This window comes from Acomys minous, assembly GCF_964271855.1.
Source record: "Acomys minous genome assembly, chromosome: 12".
NCBI lineage: Eukaryota > Metazoa > Chordata > Mammalia > Rodentia > Muridae > Acomys > Acomys minous.
In genome coordinates, this window is record NC_140493.1 from 7,939,004 (window position 1) to 7,953,243 (window position 14,240).

Genomic DNA, 14,240 nt, shown 5'->3' on the forward strand with positions numbered 1-14,240 from the left:
CATACATATCCATTGGAAATTGAGAGAGTCAAGGCCTCATTTTATTATAGCCTTAGATCTCTCTGAAAATGTAGTTTAAGAAGGGGGGGTCATACAGGGCACATCACTGGAGGAATAGAACTCAGTAATTAAGATAGATTGACTAGAATAAACTTTTTGTACTTTATAGCATAAATGATAAACCATATAGTAAAAGAATTTAGGTATTAGTATTTGCTATTCATAAAAAGACCAGTTCAGATATTTTGTTTGTCTAGAGTGCTCTTAAGCTACAAACACTGCCAGTCAAAAAGCTGGCTGTCATTTAAGAAATGTCTTTGCTTTGGATAAGACAGCTTTTAGATTCTTTAAATTGGAATTATAGATCTAATAATAATAATAAAATCTGTTCTGTTTATATTTTCTAGCTGTAACCCTGAACATGTGATGAAAATTCAAACACATATTCTGTACCACTTGATAATCATTAGTCTGTCTTTGTCCTGTGAAACTTGTATGAATAAAGAAGTGGCCTGATTGCTAAACAGTCAGAGCTGTTAAATTCCCCTGACCATTGCCTGACTCACTTCCTCCTCTAGATGACTCCTTATCTCCTTTGAAGGGCCACTCCATCAGCAAAGACCCTCCAACCCCCTGTACTGGAGAAGGCCACTCCCTCCCCCTGGGAAGGCACCTGGCAATTTAGTGTATCTACTTGTATATCTGAAGAAACAGTCTCTATTAAATAGTGAAATGAAATCTCAAGGAAAACCATTACTATTTAAATATTTATAATGCCAGAGCAGGGATGAGACAGGAAGAGTGGGAGGAGCAGCTTTCTGTGGTAAAAGAGAACAGCAGAGTATGTACTTCTCAGGCCAGAGGGAACCCTAGTTTTGCTGGCAGAAGACATGAAGGTATTGCACAAAGAGCTTGGCACGTGGGCATGGTCTCTAAGGATGGCCAGCATTTTCCAGGAGAGCCTGCGGAGAAGAGCACTCCAGGCACTGCCAGTTGCGTGTGTAAAGGCAAGTTTAGAAATTGGAAATACCATCTCTGCCTTTGAATTGTCCAGGAGCACACACCCTCCTTTCAGGAACCAGGAGTAAGTGAGAGGAGAATAACCCAGGTTATTTTGTTAGTGATTATTTAATATCTGGAGAACATTACATCCTGGGTGCAGAAGACATCCTATTAGGCCTTCCCTCTCCACAACAAGCACAAACTAATAAAGAGGACAGGATGGACAGGGATGGAAATGGTACCCAACTGATCAGGAGGTGTGCCGTTGTCCCCATATAGATTTGTAGATTAACTGCAGTGCTTTCCCCTGTGCTGGGAAGGAAACCAACAGCAGGCACAATTGTTAGAGCATAGATCTCTTGTTTCAGTCAGAAGGATACAGAGGAAGGTGGACTGTCCATTCCAGCCCCTCTGATATTTTACGGATGCCTAAGTGCAGAGTCTGTGTAACCATGTGCTTTTCCTGAGTTACATATGAGCACGGACTCATCCAGCTGTGAGATGTTCTGATATGAGAGAACAGTGTAGAGTTAGAATTTACTATTTGAGTAACTTTTCTGGGAACGCAAAAATAGCATGTCCATTGATGCAGTTCTAAAGCATTGGTATTGGTAATCTTGGGTTCCTCTAATGGATTATTGGCAATGGTTTCTAAAGGTTTTATTATAGGGCTAGATTTTAAATGATATTAGCTGGGCTCTCTTATATTATGAGACATGAGATCATGGTGGAATTTCAATGCACACTTTAAAAATAAAACATGGGACACTCCATTAAGAGTTGTCTTAAATCTCATGGTGTACTCTCAACTTTATATGCCAAATGCAGAATTACAACTAAGTCAATATTAAAATGCCCTGGGTACAAAATTCTAAAATAAAACAAACCGTGATGTGAAAGAAACCCAGATAATAAGTAGTTTGGAGCCCTAACCTAATCTGTGTGCATGCCCTTAAATATTTTTCCTGCCCAACATGATTTTCATATTAGATATTTTTCCCTCACCTTATATTTATTATTAACTTCTATGTTTTGCTAAATGCTGGTAGTTTGATGTAACCAAATATTCTGGGAACTTGGGCGAGGTGTGTGGTCTGACACTGTCACAAGGGTGCTAAAGGGAACGAATGATTGATCCCAAAAAGGGACAGCATATTGGCTTTGCACACATTAGCTACATGCATTAGGAAAGCAAATGTGCCTTATCCAATGGATACAGGATGCTTTATTTGTGGATACAGGACACTTATGGTAAGATCTCCCCACAAGAGTACATAAGAAACTTCATGCTGGCAAGTGTGGCTGCAGATGTGAACTGCTGGCCTCTAGTTCCCAGAACTTCACCCCTGTTATCCTGCCGGCCACGGCTTTTAGGGTAAAACAGCTTCCCCCTTTCACTATTGCCAGTCGCATACTATGAGGAACAGTTAGGTGGCAGAGTTATTTCACAAGGATAGCTGACTAAATATCAATCACAGAGATTACACAGCTGACTTTAGCCTCTATTTCTGAGAATGTTCTGTACTGCCACTTGTAGGCCCCTTTTTCAGAGACTTTTGGACTGACTAGTTAAAAGTATTGAAACCTACAAGAAGAACATTATGATAGGCAGATTTGGGCCCAGGGGTCCCGCTCAAACTATGGCACTAGCCAAGGACAATACAGGCCATAAACTTCAAACCTCTACCCAGATCTAGCCAATGAACAGGACATTCTCCACAGTTGAGTGGAGAGTGGGGACTGACTTTCACACGTACTCTGGTGCCTCATATTTGACCATGTCCCCTGGAGGGGGAGACCTGGTAGCACTCAGAGGAAGGATAGCAGGTTACCAAGAAGAAACTTGATACCCTATGAGCATATAAAGGGGGAGGAAGTCCCCCTCAGTCACAGTCATAGGGGAGGGGAGTAAGGGGAAAATGGGAGAGAGGGAGGAATGGGAGGATACAAGGGATGGGATAACCATTGAGCTGTAACAAGAATAAATTAATAAAATAAAATATTAAAATATATGAACTATGTGTGTACTTCTATGCTAGCATATAATACTTCAAAAACTGAAACAATCCAAAGTTGTCTTTAATTTATAATTTGCCTACACTATGTTGAGAAGAACTGTTATTTAATAACCAGGATGCTGATGTGTTTAGAGTGGCATCTTTGAAAGCTACCTTTTGAATAACTGAAGTGTATCCTTCCTCTCAGAACATGATGAGTGTGCCACGAATCAACACAACTGTGATGAAAACGCTTTATGCTTTAACACCGTTGGAGGACACAACTGCGTCTGCAAGCCTGGCTACACTGGGAACGGAACCATCTGCAAAGGTAGAATGCTTGTCTGATGACTCCTGTGCATCACACGGAGCCGCCCATCTCCTTTCTTCCGTCCCTCCCGCCCCTCTTCTGTCCCATATGGACCCTGAGTTTATTGACTCTTTCTGAGTGTTGGTATGTGTCTTGCCATCTTCCCCTCAGATCCTGCCATCCTCCTGACACTGCAGCAGTTAAGTTCAGCTCCTTTTGCCCTAATCTTCTGTGCCTTTAGCCACAGAAATCCCTATAGCTGTCTTTACCTACAACCTACACCCACAGGCACACCCTGGAAGTCTGTATCTTATCACAAGCTGCTCCATCTTTGAAATCCTAAACCTCCCCCACCCCAATTTCCTCTCCTTCTAATTTGCTCACTCACTCTGCTTCTTCAAACCTTTAGCATCTTTGAATCTTTCTTTTCACTCAGATTTCTGTTATCCCATCCTCAAGTGCTCTGTTTTGGGTCCCAGACATGAATGTATACATGCGATTTTTCTGGAAGTAGGACCACTCGCCTGTAACACTGAGTCAATCCTCCCTGAAATACCATTTCCATTTCCTAGGACTTATTTCTTGAGTATAATCACTATGGGGTTAGTATTAACTACACACATTGTGGGGTGGCTCGTGCTAGCTGCCAGTGCCAGTTGACAATTCCCCTAAATGTCCACTTCAGATTTTAGTTTCCATCTGTGGGCGTTCCAGCTGTAGCTCACTGCTGTTACCTCATGCTCCTTCAAGCCTCCTTCAGTGGATAAGCTCATGCCCTTCTTCACATGGAAAATTAAGACTATTTTTGAAACTAGTGAATCCCCTAGGAGAGAGTTCATATTCCTTAGTGTCAATTGATTTGTATAACGTAAACAGTTCAAGCTCCCAAGCTGCTCAGCTCTCAAATACCTGGCATCTTCTTACATAGGCATTTGGTAGAGCAGACTTATGTGGTCATATGTTTGTGAGAAGGAAAGACCACCGTCAGTGCAGCGGTTCATGAGTGGGTCAAAGGGCCTGGTCTGCAGTGTACTATAGGCTGCATTGGTTTCAAAACTTGATGGATCTTCATGTAGCTGACCATAAAAGGTCAATTCATTTTGGAGTCAAAATCGCACAAGCATTTGCCTGGGAAAAAAAGACGAATAATATAACTAAACTCTTAGAATTCCCTTCAAGACATCTGTTTTGGTGTTGTTGGGCTCCAACGTCTCTTTTTTCTGCATGATACTAAGTAACTGAGGAAACTATGAGCTGATCTCAATCCTAACAGATAACACTTGCATTTGAATGGAGGAGCACTCCTAAGAAACTTAGAAATACTTCTGGAGTTAAGCCAACAGGTTACCCAAATAAAGATGCTCAGCTTCCTACTGAGAATGGGAAAGGAGGTACACATAAAAGTGTCACCGTGGGCCCTAAGCATGGTACTCTGTGCTGTCATCAACAGGCTTGCAGATTACTCTAAGGAGAGTATGACCATGCTCTGGTGGAGACATTTTTATTATTTATGGTGTTTAAGTTCCAAATGCATTTGAAAATCCTTGCTGGGTCAGAGTTCTAATTTGTTTGTTGGTTAGTTGGTTATTCTTTTTCTTCAGTTTCATCTTCTTTGTGCATAAGATAGAGACAGACTTTATGCCTAAAATCAATACAACCTAAATGGCTTTGAGTGACACAGAGATTATGGGTTTATCCATCTTACTGTAAGCTTTAGAAAGCATAGGTATCTACCAGGGTGAAACATATGTCTTCAACCAGCAGAACCATGCCAGTGTCTACAGTGAGCTGCTCAGCCACAGACTCATCAGGAGAGCCACCAGGCAGTGGCCTTCAGCAGTCAGTGGGTAAGCTGAGCTGGAAAGAGGAGCTCTCAGAAGCTCAGCTTCACCCACCCTCGCTTCATTTTCCTCACCACTATTGCTTCTCTCTTCCTCACTGGTGTCAGAGTGGCAGAGGCAGCCTACACCAAGAGGTCATGTTCTCAATGGTCCCACCTCAGCCCTTTCCTACTTAGGGTGAAGTGTCCTCTAAACTCAGCTTTTAGTGCATCAGGCCTCAAAGGGCCTCTGTTCTGACTTCTCCTGAGCAGCTGAATGCTCTTCTCCCAGAAGACCACTGGGGTGAATGGCTCTTCTAGTTGGGTGTCCTCAGTCAGCAGGTCAAGCTCAGAACTTGCAGAAGGATGAGCACTTTAACCAGCAGGTAGCAGGCCCAGAGCCCCAGAGAGGCCATCATTTCCCATGTCCTCATCCCAGTCTCGACTGATGTGCTCCACCTAGAATGGGTACCACTTTTTAATGCTTATTTTCGAGTGTGATTTTTACAACAGAATACAGTGCAGCTGTGATGCACTTCACACAATGTCGGGTTACTGGGTTTTGTTATGTTTCAAACAAGCTATTTTCTTACTGTTAGAAACGGTGCTGTTTACAAACTCATGCTGACTTTCTCTCATGGGTAGAAAACACTGTATCACAGTAAAATTATATCTTGCCTCATCTGATGTCCCATTTGCAAGAGAATGAAGAAGAGCCAGCTGTGGAGATTACAGAGTGGCTTACTTACAACACGGTGACAACCATGTGTCCAATACTGTTTGTCTGATTTATTCATGTGTTTGGATTATTGTAGCTTTCTGCAAAGATGGCTGTAGAAATGGAGGTGCCTGCATTGCTGCCAACGTGTGTGCATGCCCACAAGGTTTCACAGGACCCAGCTGTGAGACAGGTAGGACTATCGTTTCCTCTACAAAATGGCTTTTTACCCTGCTACATGAAGTTACTCACGAGGAAAATAACGCTTCAGGGTTCTCAAACCATGGCACTGTTAATATGGAAGTGCTGGGCAAAGGAGCGTGGGGCAGCATCAGTAAGTGATCCATGTTCACGCGCTGGGTGATTCCCTGAAGTCACTCTGAAGAGGTTGTGCGGCTATTATAATGAGATACGCATTGAGCTTTTCCAGAAAGATGTGTGGGGTCACCCAGGAGTTCCCGACTTAGTAACTCTTATTACTCACTCAGTGCACATTTTCACCAGAAACTATGACTGTATTAAAGCATAGAGTTCAAGGTTATGGATGTCGCTAATCCTAGGATGCAATACAGTCTGCATTTACAGCTGAGATCTTAAGAATGGCCCAGTTTCATTCATTGTTATTTATTAGAAAATGTTCACCACATATATTCCTAAATTATTCATTTAAGTGCTTACTGAATTTATTGTTTCTGGGAGAAACCAGCGTTAGGAAATTCAAAAGTCGTTTTAAGGACCATGTGGTGTGTATGCAGCTTCTGACAGCATAATAACAGGTCCTGTCACAAGAAAAGCACACTTTAGCAGTGAAACCTAAGTGTTCAACTCCCAGGTGGAATCAGGAGCGGTAGTTTAGTTGCCATTAGCTAAGGAGGCTGATGACAGATGACCTCAGAAACTGCTGTTTCTCCCAAGAGAAATCTACCAGTGGTGACCACAGTTGTATGTCACTTTGCTGCTCATGCGCCTTCCTGCAGGACTTGTCCTGTGTGCTGCGCTGCTCTTGCACTTACACTCACGTGATTTATAAGAAGTACTGCCCATTCAGCACAGGGGACAGAAAATGACCTGCTCTACCTGGGATGCGTGCACATTAGCATAAGACCCTGCAGGGGTATGCAGGCTGTACTCACCAAGGCCTTGCCCTCCTCGGTCTCCTGCTTCACTTGGGCCTTTATATAACTGTTTTCAGTGTTCAGTGAATAATTGACTCTGATCGCCGATGTGAAGTAATGACACTTTTATATCTAGGATCCTTTTAAAGGCTTCGTTTCCTACATTTGAATCTGCCAAATATGTTTTGTATATGAATCACACTGGTAAACTTTTTAACCATACAGATTTTGAGCAATCAACTACCGCAGAATTTACTGGATTAAACTCAATACCCACTGATGCCATGGGTCTCTAGAATTCCTACCCTCCAATATTGATTTCTCCACCACTGTTCCCAGCCTGTGAACCTCTATACTCCAAGGTTTTGGTGATCAGATTACCAGGGGATAACACTTTGTGCTGGTTCAGGTTAGAAGGCTAAATACTGGCTTTTTTAGACCCTTTCCCTGCTGCGAGGACAGTGTCTAAAACTTTGATGATTAATGGCCATGTCCAGCCCTGCATATATATCATCCCTCTATTTAAAAGCCACATGACGAGATTGTACAGATCTGTAATGGGATTATATTAATTTAGCAGTGACATATCCAATGCTGAAATAAGAAGAGCCACCAGAATATTTAGCCTGCGTCAATCATCCCTGAACTTTAAGTCTATATGCAGACAGTCCCAGAGTGACTCCAAGTAGCTTTGTGTGGCTGCCAAGGACTGTGAGCACGGACAGGCTGGAAGCTAATCCCATGGTTTACCTGTGACCTTAACTTTCTATTGTCTGCGCCCTTTATACCCGATTTCAATCTCCACAGTTTTCTTCTGAGGTAGCTGTAATCTACATTAGAGTTTTTACAAGTTGGGTTCTGAGTGATTTAATTTTCGATATCCCTAAAGTCAGTTGTCAGTTGCAACAAAGATGCTTCCAGCTCCAGTTTCTTACTTTCTAAGCAGCGACTCCCAATGTCTTAGGACCCTAACTTGAACATATTATTCCTAAGTAGATGAGGCTCCATTTCTTTGCAACTTGGCTGTTACTGTAGTACATGAGGATTTTCCTCCAGTCTCCACTGAACATCAGAACACAAATACCATCATATCACCCCTATATGTGTTTTCTACTCTTGATGTGGTATTTTATTGTACCTTTATAATGAATGGCATATTTTCCTATTTTATATTCTATAAAGGTCCTTTGAGGTGTTGATTCATTCTCTGTCCCCATACCTTATTTTAATATATAGATACTAAATTCCACCATTACAGGCTATATCTTGTTCACTTTCATATCCTTTAGCTATAGTATATGGTTCACATCTTGGTAAATATTGCATAAATAAATATGTGAATGAGTTATCAGTTGAGTGATTTTGAAAGAAAATAGTATACTAACTTCCTTGGTGGACTATTTTGCATGTTAGTTTAAAGGGGCCTTCAGGATCACCAGTCTGGTTCTGATGTGGCAGGTGAAACACTGAGGCACAGAGTCTCACTGTAGATCTGTGTTACAGTTTAGAACTCATCCCTCGGCCGTTGTTTTCTTCATCCCTTCTTCCTTTCTTTCTTACACCATGTTGCCTGCTTCAGAAGTTAGTGTCCCACCATCTTTCATCAGATCTCTGCTTTTGCTTTGTTCATACCTTCAACTACATACTGATCCTATTATCTTTTATTTATTTATTTATTTTATTATTACTTTATTCAGTATGTTTTTTGGGTTTTTTATTTATTTTTTATTTAAGTAATTAATTTAGATTACATCTCAATTGTTATCCACGCACTTGTATCTTCCTGTTTCCCCTTCCTCCCTCTTTCATCCTATTCCCTTCCCCTAGGTCTATGGCAGAAGGGGACCTCCTCCCCCACCATATGATCTTTAACAATGACAATTGTGGGATTTCTATCTCCCAGGTAAGGAAAGCATCCAGATGGTGGTGCTCTCCAAGTGCTGAAGTGGCTGAGCTTTAGCCTGATGGAGCTGGATACACGGGAAGCCTAGGAAGGTGATTGGCCTGTGGTCCAATGGCTGTGTGCTGTACTGAGCCGCACAATGGGGTGGAGGAAAGAATTTCCAAGTTTGTTAAAAAAAAAAAAAACTTAGTGAGCAGAACTTGTTATGTCTGTTGAGGTTTCCCTAGAACTTTCGTTCCCTGCTCATTTAGCCTGTTTCTGCATTGTGTCTAAGTAGAAATGGCAAGAGCGATTTACTAACTTTAAAAAGGAGTTATGTGTGTGTTCTTTATTGACCTAAATTAATTTTTCATGGACTTTTTTGCCACTGTACAAAATCACCCCCATGAAGAGCATAACTTTGCTTTTAATTAAGCATCCAAATATTATATGAGATGTTTGACTTGGATTTAGGAGGGTGATTATTTCTTGCATAACTCAGTTCAGTGTGTTAGGAGGGTATGTGCTACGATTTAACAGCTCCGTTGTTCCCCTTCTGTATTTATTGCCCATGGCGAAACCTCAGCACACATGTGTCTAGTGATATGATTAATATGCAAAGCTGTCTCATACGAAAAGTAAATCTTTCATAATGATTTAGCACATAACACTGAAAGATTTGACAGTCTCTTATAAGCAACTGCTCTCTTAGATGAAATTAAAATGTTTATAGCTGGAAAGGAGTTGGTATCAAATGGCAAAGTGTACACTGAAATATCAAAGAGGAGCGCATATGTTTTTAGTGATAAATGGCTTCCTTTTTCCGATGTGTAAAATGGTGAGTTTCTTAGCCACAGATAAAAACATGAGATGAAATTTTAGTTATTCATAGCAAGTAGTTAAATAAACATAAGTTTAAGTTCCATTAGCTTTTTAATATACATAGTTTCAAACTGAAGAAATTAATCAAAAGGCATATGAGTATCAATTTACTTCAAAAACAACTTCAAATGGATTAGGGCTGATTGACTTTAAATTATATATTGTTATATTAATATGTATTAGCAATTATAGATCTAGTACTAAGTAGATAGTAAAAATCTTGTTTAGTAATTAAAGCCATTCTGACAGAAACATGTAGAGCAAGCATTGTTGATGTGAATCAATCAGTAACAGGGTTGAGTTCCCACATTTTCATCATAAATAGCATATTTTTATAATCTTATAACCTCTTACTCTTATAAGGTGACTTTTGCAAAAGCATGTATCCATTTGTGCCACTTTATATGAGAAGACTAAAAAATAATTGAAAGCAAGAGAAAATCCTCAAGAAGTTTCTAATATAGCATACTTTTTCTTAACAAAATGACACATTATGGAATTGTATTACCCCCAAATTCTATAAGATTATTTAAAAAAAAAAAAAAAAAGCAAAACAAGGGCAGTGTGATGCAGAGGTCAACCCATTGCTTTTCATGTTTCAAGACTTGGGTTCTGTCCTGCCTTCCCCAGTCCGGAAGTAACAACAGAAATCAACTCTCCAGAACCTTCCAGCTATAATGTTGGAATGCATTAGCTTGGGTCCCCAAACATACCTGCCTTTTGTGTAGCAGTCCTTAGGTTCTCTTAAGTCGGGCACTAGCGCCTTAGTGTCATGTGCAGCTGTGGTCTTCCTCACAGTATCTAATCAAGGGGTCAAGAACATGGAAGTTGAAGCCAGAGAAGCCTCAGCTGCAGTTCCGGCTCTGCCCGTGACTTTTTTCACGCGACTTCATTTTTCCATGCCTCAATTTGTGTACAACACTAATATCTTCCACCTTATTCTGGAGATTGAATGCAATAGGCAAGGTAGCATAATATTTAAGATTTGGCAAACGCTAGTTGGATGATAGTTGATGTGATTATGGAGGCTTTGGAGCACCCTTGAGTTACCCGGATGCTCAGGCCTGTTGACAAAGTAAGTTAACAGTGATGCTTGTTTTCTTTATTCACACACAAATGAGCTTTGGTATAGTTTACCACTGTCCAGCAGTTTAAAATATTTTATTCAGAAATATTCAGCCTTTAAAAATAGTTCAAATGGTTATCTTAGAAACTTCATCTTTATGAGAATTGAAGCACCAGTCTGTTTCCTAAAAGTAGTTAAACTGGCCATAGTGTTGCACGTCTGTAATCCCAGCACTTGAGAGGCTGTGGCAGAGGGTTCACGTGAGTGTGAGGCCACTGTGATCTTCCTCACAATTGACCCAGGCCTCCATAACAAACCTGCTCCAGAATAACCCCCAAAGTTCTCAGCGTCCAAGGTCAAAGCCATTCCTCCACTCCTACAGATTAATTGGAGAAATCCTGCTCACTCTTCCCCAGCACCAGCCATGTATAATAGATAACAAGTATGATAGGGACATTTTTCACACTCTTACTGTAAGGTCTGCCTAATTAGCACTAGAAAAGAGGACACACCATGAAGCTAAGGCAAGGGAAAAAACCACTTTCTAACTATTAGAGAGCCGGTTTCCAAAAAAATAGGCCAAGTGGAGATCTTTGAGAACTTCAAAAGATTTTTATGTTTCTTCATCAAGTGTTGGTTTTTAAAAAATGTTTTTATTTATTCTTTAGGGATTTCACACTATGTATTTGATCATATATTTTCCTTTCCCCAACTCATTTCAAATACTCTCTATCCACCCAATTTCATGTCCTTACCCCCAAAATCAACCCCCCAAGACACACACACACACACACAGAGTCACACAAATAAACAAGGAGTCTGGTTTGTATTGGCCAACTGTTCTGGAATGCAGTTGATTTAGCCAGCGGGGCTCCATAGAAGGAAACTTACCCTTCCAAGAAGGAGCTATGAATCGCAAATGGGTTCTTGACTAGGAGTTTTGTGCCCACCTCTCCTCCTCATGCTGGGCTTTGGTCTGGCTGCAGCTAGTGCTGGCCCTGTGTATGCTGTCATTGTCTGTGTGAGTGGTGTGCACCTGCCCTGGGATGTCTGGGAAATACTGTCTCCTTGGAGTTGGCCTCTGCCTCTGGGGCCAGGGTTTTCTATGTGGCTGCTTGCAGATGGGAGAGGGAGCCTAGATGACTGGATGACTGGGCACTTAGAATCTCTGCATGGAGATTAAGCGCAAGAACATGTTTCTTGGGAGTTGCTGGGATTCTGAATGTCACATTCCTTCATAGCATTTCCTGCTGCGAAGTGCATATCTGAGCACACCACCCAGAGGCCTCGGTGGGTGGGTGGCTGTCATGTCCACCTGCAAATCCCCCCACTACTAACTGTTTGCAGACTGGGTAAATCATTTAACTCTTTCTGTGTCTTGATTTCCTTCTTTTAAAAGGAATAGTAATGATAACTTTCTTTTTTACATTGAAAAGTTAACGACTTAGTGCTTACAACAGTTACAGCCATGGCTTAGTAAGTGTTCACTGTCATTAGGAGGTTACCCTTAGCCCCTCTAATGAGTAACTCTAAAGCACTTACTCACAGCTGGGCACGCTGAGTTTCAAATAGACTAGCACTTTGCTTTGGTTTCTGTGCGGCCCGTGGAGCAGGAAGTAGGGATCATGTCCAAGGTGTTCCTGCTGCACCGTAAGATGGCAATCTGCCTTCGCAGAAGCAGCTAACGTTGTGAAATGTATGTGCCAATTTCTCTATATTTAGCAGTCATTAAGCTCCTGCACACACACAGCATGCCTGGAAGTTTGTAAAGATGCAGGAAATAAATACAGTTTCTTTCTTTGAAGTTTGGTACTCCGGCTGTCTGAGTGCATAGGGGAGCATTTTATCCAAATGACAGGGAGAGAATAGGTGGCTCCAAAATAATCCTAACACCGTGGAAGTGACTGTTAACTACACATTTTGTCCGGCATGGTAACTCTGGAGAGCTCAGGAGTCATTGTTCACAGGGAGCCGCAGGAAGGACTCCTGCTGCTGGGGCCAAGGAGACAAGCTCATGGCTGATTAAGTGTGTGGAGAGCAAGCTCCCAAGTGGGAGCCAATTGCCTCAGAATCTATGTCTGAACATAAATATGTGGCTGAGTAAGAATGAAGTTTGACTTGTAGCTCAATCCAAATGTGAACAAAGTAAGTGAAAGAACTCCAGACTCCTGGGCCTGTCCGACTCTAGTGTGTCCCTGGGTGACAAGGTCCTCTTTGCTTGGTAGCCTTTATGCACATACGCTCCCACTTAGAGAAGGTTTTTTCCTTCGGAATTTAGAAGGCTCTAACCCAGTCTTAAAGACAGCCAAGACTTTTTTTCCCCGTTTGTGAACAGCCACTTACATTTTTACTGCTTGCTACTTTTACGAATATTTAATCCACTAAAAATAAAATGACTGACCATAACAGATTTTGGCTTGAAAATCAATTAATTGATCTTATAAAAACCAATAACTGTTTATTATTATTACTATAGTCATGGCCATTAGTCGTAAAACTAAATAAGTTAAAGGCCAGGTGCCCGTGTCCAGTCTTCAGAGGGCAAGGGTCGGAAGTGCTGTGTGTATTACAAGATGCTGAAGCCCTGTCTCCACTGCACACTGCACTGGGTGAGAGCTGACACCAACTGCATAATTAACCGAATAAACTCCTACTGTTAGCTTACATAGGATTATAGTGGGGAAGACTGGTGGATTTTATATGTGATGAATGCCTATAGGATATAATCAAATCTTTAGCAGATTTACATGCCTGTAAGGTGAATAGGATGGAGAGATGGGCCTCACTGCCTCCCACTTGCTCTAGACATTTGCTTTAGACTCCAGATTCCTTTGAATGACTCTCTTACAGTCCACATAGAACTCCTTAATAAATGTTACTGGTGTTCGTGTTTCTTGGCCTTTTTTTTTTTTACAGCACTTACGCTATTACCCAGCTCTTGTATTTGGTAGGTCTATCTATTCATGCTCACTTCTAGAAGCAAAAGTTTAAGAGTCTGAATTGTTCAAGGCCATATAGTTATCAACCTGAACAGCCAGGAATTCAGTGCAGGTCTGCATAAATCCAAAGCCTTTTTTCTGCCACAGAGGAGCATGTGTGGAAGCATCCATTTTTGTGTATTTATGCTGTATAGGGTGGTAACTTGATGCATTCATGACGATGATGCTCATGTCAAGGCAGTTAGGATGTTCATGCCCTCAAATGTTGGTTAGTTTTGCAATTGGAAAACTTCAAACTCTCCCAGGAGGCTGTAGTACCCTGACAGTACTGGGGAGTACTAGAGTTAAGTCCTCCCATCCAGCTGCACTTTGCTACCTGTTATCTGACTCCCCTATCTTTCTAGTCTTTGGCACACACTCTACTTCCATGAAATCGACCAGTGGAGCATTGACATGTGATGGGACCATGTGACATTTGTCTTCTCCACCTGGCTCATTGATACAGGTGTC

The 14,240-nt window shown here is 41.5% G+C and overlaps 1 protein-coding gene across 4 annotated transcripts in view; it reads left to right on the forward strand.

The window, feature by feature from the left end:
* Positions 1-14,240, forward strand: part of NELL2 (neural EGFL like 2) — a 355,587-nt gene that overhangs the window by 270,997 nt on the left and 70,350 nt on the right. For all 4 annotated transcript variants that reach the window (XM_084747853.1, XM_084747854.1, XM_084747856.1 and 1 more), the window contains exons 15-16: positions 3,208-3,330; positions 5,944-6,039. In XM_084747853.1, coding sequence (XP_084603979.1) covers positions 3,208-3,330; positions 5,944-6,039 — 219 coding nt within the window. The remainder of the gene's footprint in view (positions 1-3,207; positions 3,331-5,943; positions 6,040-14,240) is intronic.